Source organism: Dasypus novemcinctus, chromosome 31, assembly GCF_030445035.2.
Source record: "Dasypus novemcinctus isolate mDasNov1 chromosome 31, mDasNov1.1.hap2, whole genome shotgun sequence".
In the NCBI taxonomy this organism is placed as follows: domain Eukaryota; kingdom Metazoa; phylum Chordata; class Mammalia; order Cingulata; family Dasypodidae; genus Dasypus; species Dasypus novemcinctus.
Window position 1 is genome coordinate 20,248,124 of NC_080703.1, and position 12,350 is coordinate 20,260,473.

General features: G+C 48.2%; 1 protein-coding gene across 1 annotated transcript in view; it reads left to right on the forward strand.

The window, feature by feature from the left end:
- The window catches only part of TRANK1 (tetratricopeptide repeat and ankyrin repeat containing 1), a 104,236-nt gene extending 98,570 nt beyond the window's left edge, over positions 1-5,666 (forward strand). Inside the window, exon 23 of the mRNA XM_058290772.2 lies at positions 4,052-5,666. Within this exon, the coding sequence (XP_058146755.1) occupies positions 4,052-4,152 (101 nt within the window). The 3' untranslated portion in view covers positions 4,153-5,666. The remainder of the gene's footprint in view (positions 1-4,051) is intronic.
- The last annotated feature ends 6,684 nt before the right edge of the window (positions 5,667-12,350 follow it).

Below are 12,350 nucleotides of genomic sequence, written 5' to 3' on the forward strand. Positions count from 1 at the left end.
TTTTGTTGCGTCATCTTGCTGCATCAGATCTCCATGTGTGTGGTGCCACTCCTGGGCAGGCTGCACTTTTTTAGAGCTGGGTGGCTCTCCTTATGGGGCACACTCCTTGTGCATGGGGCTCTGCTACGCAGAGGACACCCCTGTGTGGCACGGCACTCCTTGCCAGCGCTGCACATGGGCCAGCTCACCACACAGGTCAGGAGGCCTGGATTTGAACCCTGGACCTACCATGTGGTAGGCAGATGCTTTATCCGTTGAGCCAAATCCGCTTCCCAGCATTTGCCCTTTAACTGGTATATTTAGGAGGTTGTTGGGGTGGGGGGGTGGGGGATATACAGAACCTCTTATATTTTTTTAACGTAACTTTTTTTTGTGATGTATATATCTTGAAAAAAATACAGTTTACAAAAATGATGGGGTGGGGGGGTGGGGAATGGGGATACAGGAACCTCTTATATATATTTTTTTAATTTTTAATGTTTTTTAATGTAACATTCTTTGTGATCTATTAACTTTAATAAAAAAAGTAAAAAATTTAAAAAAATGAAATAGCAAAAAAAGAATTAAAAAACTAAATGGTATATTTAGAATATTTGCAATTAAAGTAATTATTCATTTGCTTGGATTGATATCTATCATATTCATAGTTGTTTTCCATTCTTTGCCGTTGGTCTTTGTTTCTTTGTTTCTTTTTTCTTTTTCTTTCTTTTTTCCTTTTTCCTTTTTTTTTTTACTTCCACTCTTTTTTTTGCTTTCTCTAGTTTCAATTCAGCAAGAGTAATTTGATTCCATTTTCTCTTCTTTCTTTTTTTTTTAATTTTTTTATTTTTTATTGACTTTGTAATAATATTACATTAAAAATATATATGTGAGGTCCCATTCAACCCCATCCCCCCACCCCCCCTCTCCCCCCCCCCCCAACAACACTCGTTCCCATCATCATGACACATCCATTGGATTTTGTAAGTACATCTTTGGGCACCTCTGCACCTCATATACATTGGTTCACATCATAGTCCATACTCTCCTCCATTCCATCCAGTGGGCCCTGTGAGGATTTCAATTATACTTCTTTCTAACATTTTTCTTGATTTTTAAAGGAGCTTTAGATTACATAAATACTACATAAAAATATATAGGGGATTCCCATATACTCAGCCCCTTCCTCCTCCCACACTTTCTTCTATTAACCACATCTTTCAAGAGTGCGGTGCATTTGTTACAATTGATCAACACACATTGAAGAATTGCTACTAAGCATGGTCTATAGTTTACATTATGTTTTATACTTTCCACCACACAATTTTATAGGTTTTGTCAAAATGTATAATGGCTTGTATTTGTCATTGCAGTATCATGCAGAGTGATTCCAGTGTCTCAAAAATGCCCCATGTTACACCTGTTCTCCCTCTCCTCCCCTCAGAACCTCTGGTGACCAGTGTCTTTATATCATTGTTATAAGTTCTTCCATTACTAGAATAATAATAAGTCTACTTTAGTCCATAGTTGCAATCCCCTCTTTTGTTTATTTATTCCTCATTCTTGAGGATTTTGGGATGATGATGCCCATTCTGCTTCTGATTGAGTGAGGGCTTAGATTCCATGGGGCAGATGGATGAAACTGTCTTGCTTGTAGTTGTAGACACTCTCTGCTTCTTTGGATGGGCACTGTCCATTATCATCCTATTGTTAGTTGTCCTGGGTGAGTCTGATGAACTGGAGAGTAGGTGTTGACTGCAACTCTGCTGAGATTCAGGGCCCACCCAGCATATGAGCAGCTGGAAAATTTATATACTTTAAAAATTCTTTAAATGGTTGCCCTAGAGTGTGCCATATACATTTACTAACCTGAGTCTACTTTCAATAATACTATATTGCTTCATGGGTAATACAGTTGCCTCATGAGAGAATAAACCCAAATCCTTTCTCCTGTTCCTTAAATAACAGTCACTCATGTAAGCTATAATCATCCAGTATATTGTTGCTATTACTATTTTGAAGAAACTGTTATCACTAGATCACTTAAGAATGAGAAAAATAAAAGATTTTATTTGATCTTCTTTTGTATCTTCTCAAACAGTCTTCCTTTTTTAAAATGTAGATCCAGGTTTCTAAACTATATTACCTAACTTCTCTCTGGAGAGCTTGTTTTTACATTAACATTTAAAATTTAACCTGCCAGGCAGGTCAACTAGAGACAAATTCTATCAATAATTGTTTGTCTGAGAAAGTCTTTATTTATCCTTCACTTGTGAAGTATAATTTCGTTGGATACAGATCTAGGCTGTTGGGTTTTTCCTCACCATACTTTAAATATTTCACTCCACTTTTTCTTACTTCCATGCTTTCTGAAGACAAGTCTGGTGTAATTCTTATCCTTGTTCCTCAAGGAAAACAGAGAAAATAAACAGGTAAGATGTTTATTTTCTCTGGCTTCTTTCAAGATTTTCGTTTTGTCATTGATTTTCTGCAGTTTGAATATAACATGCTTAGGTATAGATATTTTGGTATTTATCCTTCTTGGTGTTTCTGAGCTTCCTTGGTCTGTGGATTGGTATCTGTCATTAATTTTGGGAAATTATTTTAAGTATTTCTTCATTCTCTCTTTCTTTTCCTTCTGGCATCCCCTTTATGTGTATGTTACCCCTTTTGCAATCGCCTCACATTTCTTGGATATTCTGTTTTGTCTCTTTCCATTTTTTAAAAATTTTGCATTTTGGATTTAGAGATTTCTATGGACTTATCCTCAAGTTCACCAATTCTTTCCTTAGCCATGTCCAGTTTACTGACACACCCTCAAACACATTCTTCATTTCTGTTAAGTGTTTTTGATTTCTAGGATTTTGTTTTGATTCTTTCTTAGAATTCCCATTTCTCTGCTGACATTGTCCATCTGTTCTTGCTTGTTGTCCTCTTTTCCTGTTAGTGCTTTCACTGTATTAGTGATCATTATATTGAATTCCTGGCCCAATAATTACAACATCTCTGCCATATCTGAGTCTGGTTCAGGTTCTCATCCCTCTTCAGACTGTGTTTTCTTTGCCTTTTAGTATGCCTTTACATTTTTTGTTAGAAACAGAACATGATGTAATGGGTATAAGGAATGAGGCAACTGGAACTTTAGTTTGAAGTTTTATGTTCATATGGCTAAAATGTAGCTGCAGCTGTGTCAGAGGCCAGAATTTCCTGTAGAGTCCTTGCTTTTGTGCCACTCTGTTATGTTTGAGCCTTGCCACTCCTTCCGTTGTAATCCCCTATTACTCTGCAGGAGTTCCATTGATGTGGTGGTAATTTGTGTGTGTGCATGCATGTATGTGTGTTGGGTGGGGCAGGAGGCATTCTAGCATCCTATGACTTGGCATCAGTCTTTTAGTGAGCTCGTGACACTGAGCTGTGACCTTAACAACTGCTTCTCAGCTCTTTTTCCGCTCCCTTAGGTGAGACAGGAAGGCTGCGGGTGGCTGGAGTTCAGTTTTTCCCTCCCCCCTCATTGCTTTAGGCTCTTCTAAAATAGTTTCCCCTGAGGGCAGTCTTCTGTGGGGAAGAACAGACTGTTCTGTGCCTTCTTCAGAAGGGTTAACTTCCCCTCCCCTGCTGGATGCATAAGGGGTTTTTCTCCACCAGAACTTGGCAGGGCTCTTGGAGGTAAAACTCACTAAAGAATGGGAATCCCCCTAAAACTAGGCCCCCTGGAGTCTTTAACTCTCAAGCCAGCCCACATTGGGCCTCCAGCAATTTGTCAGTTACAGTTCCAGCATTCCTACCTGAACTGGACTTTAGGTGGTTTCTTTCTGGGCTTCTTTTCCCGTTAGGTTCTCATTTTCTTTAACCACCTCTTGCCTTTTGATGGGGCAGTGGTTTGCTCTGTTACCTACATTCTCTGATGGATCTAAGAAAAGTTCTTTTTCAGTTTGTTGTTGGAACAGGCAAGGCAACTTCGAAGCGTCTTCCAGGCTAACTGAAAACCAGAAGTAGAATATTATAGTTTACCAAGGAGTGGGAAAAAAATCACCACTCTGTGAATTGTTTCTGTTCTATTTTTTTTAAACAGGTATTGTTCAGGAGGATGATTATGAAAATGAAGTAGAAGACTTTGGTGAGCTGTGTCCTAGAAGGCGTTTGCGGAAATGTGGGAAGCAGAGAAAATACTAATGGACCAGCGGCTGCTGCCTCCTAAACCTCCAGAACATTCCATCAAGACTTAGATTCTGAGTGCTGGGGTAGAAGAGAGAAGAACATAAACAAGTATTTAAAAAAGTTGTGGGGGGGCAGTTGTCTAACAACACCTTTGCTTTATGTCTTTGTTATTTCTCTTGCAGCGGTGTTTTAGGGTATCACTGCTCCCTCATCTACAAGGACTTCTTTAAGTTTTTTCCAAGTCAAGCCTAGCAGTATTAGAGACCCCCAAACTGTGTTCAAGTTAGAGGAATCACAACCGAAGGGAATGCTAGGATTCCTCATCCCAAAAACCTCAGGTTCTCAGGCTCATCACCACAATGGCTTGAGTTGGTGGCGGGAGTGTGGCATTTAGAGATAACACTCCTCGCCACGCACTGGGCCGGGGAATCCCTCTGGGATCCCCTCCCTTCTTCTCATGTTGCGGCACCATCGAGGAGTCTGGGTGCCGTGTGTGCTAGGGTCCGCAAGGGTCCTCCCACTGGTTGCACCTGACCCCAGTTCCAGTCCGGTCCTCTCCAAGCCCACTTGTAGCGTGGTTCCTTCCATTATATATGTTAGCTCTCTCTCTCTATGTGATGCTTTCTTTCCCCCTCCCTGGTTGTTTTTGTGACCATCCTCAGCTACCTGTGCAAGTCGCAGTTAGACTACCTCAGAATGTGGTCAAGAATTTACCCGGGCTCCTTTGGCCAGGCTCAGTGCCCTGCCCTTCAAGGAAAAGGCTGGGCAGTACTGCCCGGGGGGTCCCGGCCTGCCTCTCCCAGGCGGTCGGTCCTAACTCTGCCTTGGCTACGGTGCACACGCATTCCTCAAAGTGCTTTGTATGCAGCCATGCATGTCTGGTTTTCTTGTTTTTTCCTGTTGAGTCTGCTGTGTTGTTTAGGTTGACATTCTGATGAGTTTCCACCCCTTGAGCTCACCATGGGGGACGGTGGCCTGCAGAGATGAATGCAGGTCAGGAGCAAGTGGACAGAGCAGGAAGCCAGCCAAACAGCGCCAATCCGTAAGGATTTGGCTGTGAGTCACTGCCCCGTGGCTGGTTGGCCCTGCACAAGGAAGAGGAGGGCGGAAGCAGGCATGGAGCCTGTTTGCAGGAAAGCCATGCTTCCCCTGCCCATGCTGAGACGGCCGCCGTCAGTATGGTCTCCTTTGGGAAGCCTCACGCCTCTCCCACAGTGCCTGCCCCCACTTACCCCCGCCCCTCAGCTCAGCCGGTGTGCAAGGTCAGGTTCACATTGGCCCCTGATGTCTGTTATCTCAACCGAATCAACTTTCTCCCCAGGAGGCTCCCAGGAGGCGGCTTTGGCCGCCGGTTGTTTTCTCTTCATTGTATTTTAAAATGACTCTTTCTTTGAAATGTTTGTGTTTTTAATTTTTATTCCAAGTGTTTTATATAAACTTCACTTGACAGAAAAAGAAGAAAAAAGGGAAAAAACCCACAAATCTTGCTGTATTATCACCTTTTTTATAAAGTTAAATCATTTATCTTACATGCTACTGTCCGGTTGTTTATTTCTGATTTCTTCCCAGAGAGTAAAGGGTTAAATAAATCTGAGGGCTGGTCCTTTTCGGGTCCTGATGCCTAAGGGGGCAGAAAGCTTGCTGTGCTTCCTGAAAGTCTGCGATCCAGGGACAGATAAGTCAAGATCAGCCCGGGCCCTCCGGGCTGCCCAGGTGTCTCTTGAGAACCTGCTACACATTCTTTCCGACTCGGATGCCCCTGAACGGCGAGGGGATTTGCCAGGGCGGTCTGCCAGGGCCTCTCCGCAGCTGGGGAGCACTGCCTTGGGGGGCAGGTGACCTGGAACCGAATCCTCCTCCCGTTCCTAATGAGCCGTTCAACCTGGGGCAAATCAGAGCCGCTCAGGGCTTCCTGAGAGCCGAAATGCGGTTCCACCCTCGGGACTGATGATCTGCAGTGGGAGGAAGAGGCAGAAGTGGAAAAACAGCAGGGAGAGAAATGTGCACCGTGTGCCGTAGCAACTGCATTCTATCGCCCACTGGGGTCTCAGTTTCTCCTTTCGGGAAAATGTCGGGGAAATTGGGTGGTCTAAGAGCTGTGCCAGCCCGGTGTAGGGGGATTCTCTAGACGGTTGGCGTGCATTTGAATACTTTCGAGGTTTGGTGCTGTGACCTCAGGGGAGCAGGACAACTGAGTCTTAGAAAGCAGAGTCCATCCTGTGCTTCCTGGTTAAGCACTGCTTATTAGAACTGCCTTGAGAGACCCACCCCCGAGGAGGGCTATTACTCTAGGATCCACCTCCTCTCCTCGCAAGGGTCCTGAGAGTGCCGGGGTTTGCAGGTGGGTGAATGAGAATGGAAGCAGCAGAAGAATCGTAATTCGCATTGATACCCGAGTCCTGGGCCCACTCCAGCAGCGGGGGCTTTGGTGTCCCCGGCCCAGCTGGAATTCCGATGGCGGTGTGTGTCAGGGATTCGGTCTCCCGCTGGGAGGATGCACACACAGCAGCGAATGGTCCTGCACACGGGTAGGATTGATGACAGTGAAAGCAGACCAAGCACATCAGCAAAGGGCAAAGCTGCCTGCGGTGAAGTCTAGGGGAGACCAGACTCAAGCTTCCAAGGATTCTCTCCCAGCGGAGTCACACAGGGCACTCTTAATCGCCCCCCAGCAAGTTAAGACAACAGGTAGAAAACGTTGCCAACCAGGAAACTCATTAGAGACTCAGTGCTCAAGGGATTCATTGGGAGCTGGGCATGCCAGCACCCTCTGCCTGACACATCAAAATTCCAGATGATGAGAAGGAAAGCAGGTGTCGAGCACAAACCAAAAGGTTTGTACAAACAGTTTAGGCACAGTAAGTTACTCATCAGTTCTAGAAATAGTGAAAACCCTCCTAAAATCCAAGGTCCCAAGCAAGGCCAACTGTGTAAGCAGGCCTTTCAAATGACAGCAGTGAGGCCTGCTGGGTTCTTTTCTGCATAGGGGGTTCCCCCAAGTCGAGGCACTGTCATGATCACCCCCTGTTAGCTGTGCATCCAGCTGCTGCAGAAGCACATGCATACCTACTGCCTCTTTTCCCAGGTAAGGGGACAAAGTTTTAGGGAAAGTTCATCTTCTGAAAACCCATCATGAAGAGTAAACTATTGTCCCAACCGCCTCAGGCAGTCAGCAAACCATCCAGAATGCTGTTTGGTTCTCTTGAGACCTGCTGGGGAAAGCAGAGAGCTGTCTATTTCTGGTGGCTGTTCTGTCCCTTCCTCCCACAAATGCACACATTCTTTGGCCTGACCATTCTCAGCCAAGAGGCCCTGCTCTCCAGTTCTCTCTGGGACCAAGAGCCCAGTCTTCCCAGGACTGAAGGAAGAAGATGGACAGGGCTGCCTCACAGCCTCCTAAACCAGAACCTCAGTACCTGTTTAGTTTCTAGGTTGCTCAAAGCTATGCCATGAAGTGGGCTGGCTGTGAACAGTGGGGCTTCATCAGCTTACAGTTGGAGGCTGTGAGAGTGTCCAGAACAAAGCCTCACCAAGGTGATGCTTTCTTCCCAAAGACCAGCTGCCGGCAATCCTGGGCTCCTCTGCCCCGTGCAAGGCCCATGGCAGTGCCTACAGGTCTCTCCCTTCTCTTCCAAGTTTCGTCGCTTCCGGCTTCTTGCTTCTGTGGCTTTCTCTTTCTCTATTCATTCGTTTTATAAAGGAATCCAGTAAGAAGATTAAGGCCCCACCTGAGTGAGGTGGGTCTCGCTTTAACTGAAGAAACCTCATCAGAGGTCCTCCTTACAATGGATTCCAGGAACAGATTAGATGAAGGAACAAATTTCTGAGCCATGTACTGCTTGGGACCACCCCAGGAACTTACCAAATTGCTGATGGGGAAACTGAGGTCAAAATGACAAGTGACCTACCCTGGGCCACAGAGCCAGTCTGGGGCAGGGCTGGGACCTGGACCTGAGCTTTCTGATGCCAGTCAGTGCTCTCTCCACTGGGGACTCGAGCACCAAGGCCAACAGCAGCTGCCACATTTCTGCTCTCCTGAGGCCCCATTGCCCCTGCCCAGGACCAGTGCGTGGCATGTACCTGGCCCCTGGGCATTGGCAGGTCTCACCCCTTTCCGCCTCTTACCTGGCTTTGGCTGTAGTGCTTCCCTACAGGAAAGCGGGATGCCTGGCAGGGGGACCCACGCATGTCCGTCCACCAGGAGCGGCCTGGCCATTGCTCTTCAAGGACTGGACAAAGCAGCTGCCCGGGGTCCTTCCCAATGAACAACACAGCACAGCCCTGCTCTGGAGACAGAGATCAGCCTCACCCTCTTCTCCGTGCCCTCGCCCCTCACTACTCTGAGTCCTGTTGTTCACACCCAGGAATCCCATCTCCAACCCCCATACTTCCAAACCTATGGCTGAAGATGGCACCATTCATCTTTCTCTAGTTCCTGCCAACCTGCCTCAGTTTCCCCTGAGTGGTCCCTGGTGGTTCAAAGTGAGCCCCAAGTTTGCGTGGCACCTGGCCAGCTCTGGCCGCCCCAAGAGCACCCACTCACGGAGCTCATGTTACAGCTGCCCTTGGACAGAGTGGAGAGGAAATAGTAACACGTAGAGGTCCCGGCTGTCACCAAGGCCTCCCACTGGCCAGAGTGCATCAGGTTTTAATTTCTCCAGTGCTGTGGAGCGGGCTCCTCGGGCTCTCCCAAGGGGTTGAGTCTGGGGGCTGCTGGTGGGTATGTGGCTTGTGGGACGTGAGAGTGACAAATCCAGGAGATGGATAAGACCTGTGCTCTAGGAGCTCCCATACCAGGCACCCCAGGCCTGTGGCCCAGGTCAAAGGTTCCAAACACAGCCTTAAAATTCCAATAAATTAGTATCTAGGTTTTACCCAATACACTTACGAGGCATTTCGTTTTTATTTTTAAAATGATGTGAACTGAGTGTAGCTCAGTGGTTGAGCACCTGCTTTGCAAGTACGAGGTCCTGGGTTCAATCCCTGGTGCCTCCTGAAAAAGAAAATGTGTCAATGGTACTGGACAGGAGCTTCCTGTGTTTCCATCTGATTTCAGTCTGGCTTCGATAATCCTGGGACTTAATGGTCCGACAATAGTGTAACGCCCATGAATCTTAGCTCAAGAAATGTCACATTTTATTTAAATTAATTCATATCCTCCTCTGATTCCTCTCCCCCTTTTGTAGGAACCTGTGTCATCATTCCTTCCCTGGGATCTCGAGAGTACTAGGGGGCATTTTTGGTGTGGGTAAGATGAGGGAGCCTTCGCTTCTTCACTTTGTCGTGGCCCCTCAACATCCGAACCGGTAGGGTACTTGAGAAGGTGGGTGGCTTTTCTCCTTCAGAGCTGAGGTTGGTGAGGCAGGCAGCCCTGGGGCATCTGGTCCACCCCCCTGAAGTTTCTCCACCTCCGCATTGCATAGCCATGGGGGTCGATGTGGGTCCCTATGGGTCATGACACCCCCTGACACCTGCCTCACCCCTGAACCAAGTCCTAGCCATTCTCTTGGAAAAGGGGGAGGGAAATACAGGAAGAACAACCTAAATGGATAGCTGAATAGTTGAGGGCTGTGATAGGTAGATCCCAAAGAGAGCCACTATCAAGCCTCACCCCTGTGTGTGTCGCTCCATCCATTAAAAGCTGAGGCTATTTCCCCTCCCATTATGACTTGCTTTGCCCAAAAGAATGGGGCAGAAGTAACACTGTGCCAGCTCTGGGTCGGGCATTTAAGAGGCCCAGAATCCTCTCCTCTTCTTTGGAGCAACCACGCTGCCATGTAAGACTTCAGCTACCCCAAGACCACCATGCCGTGAAGAAGCTCAAGCTAGCCACTTGGAGAGGCCACGTGGAGAGGACCCAACACCCACTCATGCCTGGACGTCTCAGCCCAAGCGCCTGCTGGGTGAACGCTGCCGAGTGAGGGACCCCGGCCGAGGCCACGTGGAGCAAATGGACCTCGGGCTAAAAACTGCCTGAATTTCTGACTCACAGAGTCACGAGAAGGAACACGTCATTATTGTTTTAAGCTACTAATGTGGCGATAACCGCAACAAGGGCCTGCTCTGTGCCAGGTCCCATTAGGCATGTTACTCCCATGATCCCTAAATCTTACCACCATCAAAAGTACACAGTGATGACGACTAATATATAGGGGTGTAAGGTAAGGGCTTTGCCTGAGGTCGGTGAGCAAGTGGGGGGCCCGGTGAGCAAGTCCCTGTCAGCACTCCTGCTCCTACACAGTTGAAAGGTTTTCGCCAGTGGTCCCCCTGGCTTGTGTCTGGGCAGAGCCTAGCGCCCGTGCCTGGCACCGTTTGCCATCTTAGCCACCTCACCTCCAGAACCTGGCAACCAGCTGGCTGGGACTTGGTTGCCACGACAACCTGCAGGGGAGGTGGGTCCCTCAGACCAGCCTTACAAGGTTCACTCCACTCAGCTCCTGGGTTCTGGATCCCCTGGGCCAGTGGCACCCAACGCTGGTGGCCCCTCACGTTTGTGGGGTCTGTGGTAAGACTGAAAACAGGGACCTCTCCCTTCAGCTCTTCCCACCCTTTGCTTCTTCCCCTCCCAGGCATGTGGATACTCTAGCCCAACATCCAAGCTCATTCCAAATCTGCACTACCCCCTTTCCCCCAAACAGCTGCCCTTGGCCACTCCTGAACCCAGAACATCTGCAAGGAAGGGGCTCAGGACCATTTGGGCAGGGGGGGCTCCTGGGTACTGGGGTGTGAGCTGGAGGGGGCAGTGGTACGAACTCTTTTTTGCAGGTTTTGGGGCATAGTGCTTAGCTAACGACACCTCACTGCATCTCTTTCCTTGACCACGTCTCCTCGTTACTTTGGTCTCCTTCAAAGTCCTCGCAAGACAGGAATCTGCCATTCCTAGAGTCTCTAGCCATCACGACAGCACCATCTAATCTTCCCCTCCTTTCTCTTTCACACACACACACTGATGCACAATACCTTCTCCAGCCTTCTCCAGCAGGCTGATCTGGAGTCTGGGATGTGTTCCTATAGCAATGCCGCATACCATGTAATTGCCATGTCCCTTGAATCCATGATCCAGAACACGGGTAAATGAACACAGCAGGTAACTGCTCTCCTTTCTGCCACTGAAACTGCCCTTCTCTCTTCTGGTTTCTCTAAATCTGCCTTGGTGACTCTGACTACAGAACCCAAGACGAGGGGGGCGGCAGGAGGGGCAATCTCCCCACCCTCCAGCCCCCATCACAGGTACAGAGGCTGTGAGTTCAAAGGAAGCCCCTCTGTTTACCCTGATACCCTAGAATTCCTCATTGCAGGAGAGAAACTGGGTCTGCCAGGAACACTGGACCGCTGATTCTCACGCCCACCCACCACGGGGGAAAACGAGCTTCCCTGCTCCCTAAGGAGGAGGGCAAAGCCGTGGCAAGTACCGTGTGTCCTTTAGTGGATTACTGTGTAGAAAAAGTTTCCCGGTACTGGCCCAATTCTAAGCCATATCCAGAGGTCCGTGTCCTCTCCCTGAGACATCTGTGTCCGAGCCTTCTCAGGGCTGGTGTGTACCTGAATCTCTGATGGGACCTTTTTGGAGCAGGAGGTGAAAAGACTTTTGAAGTGGGACCTAAGATTGAGATTTGCCTTCTTGTGCTGGCTGTGTGAATTCAGACAAGGTATTTGAAGTCTCCGGGCATCTGTAAAATGGAAATAAGAGCCCCAGCCTTGCCGCTGGGTTGTGGTTGCTCTAGTTAGGGAGGCCCTGGGGGCACCGAATAGGCACTCGGCGGGCACTGTCCTCCCTCTCTCCCTTCCACAGGGGAAACGAGAATGAAAGACTTCTGGCAGGGGTCCTCTTCCGGGGTCGGGAGGGGTGGTCACAAGTAATGCCCAGCTCTGGGGACAAAGCTCGGTCCGCCCGTGTGTGATGTTCACCGAGAGGGGAGCATTCTAAGTTCTCCTGCTCCCAGGGACCCAACCTTCTTGGAGAGACTGAGGCTATTCTTAGCCGAAGGCTTAATGATTCCGCAGGACAGCTGTTTCAGGGAACTATGTAGGCCAGTCTGTGATTTTTGGATTCGTTTTAAGGTTTGGGAGTGGGATGGGGGAAGAGAACAAGAATAACTCTGGAAATTCCGGAGGCAACCACGGAGAGCTACACCTACCATGCAGAAAAATGCAACCCAAATTTACTTGGAGGCCACTTGAGTATCTGGATGAGCCTGAGCAGATGACTATCA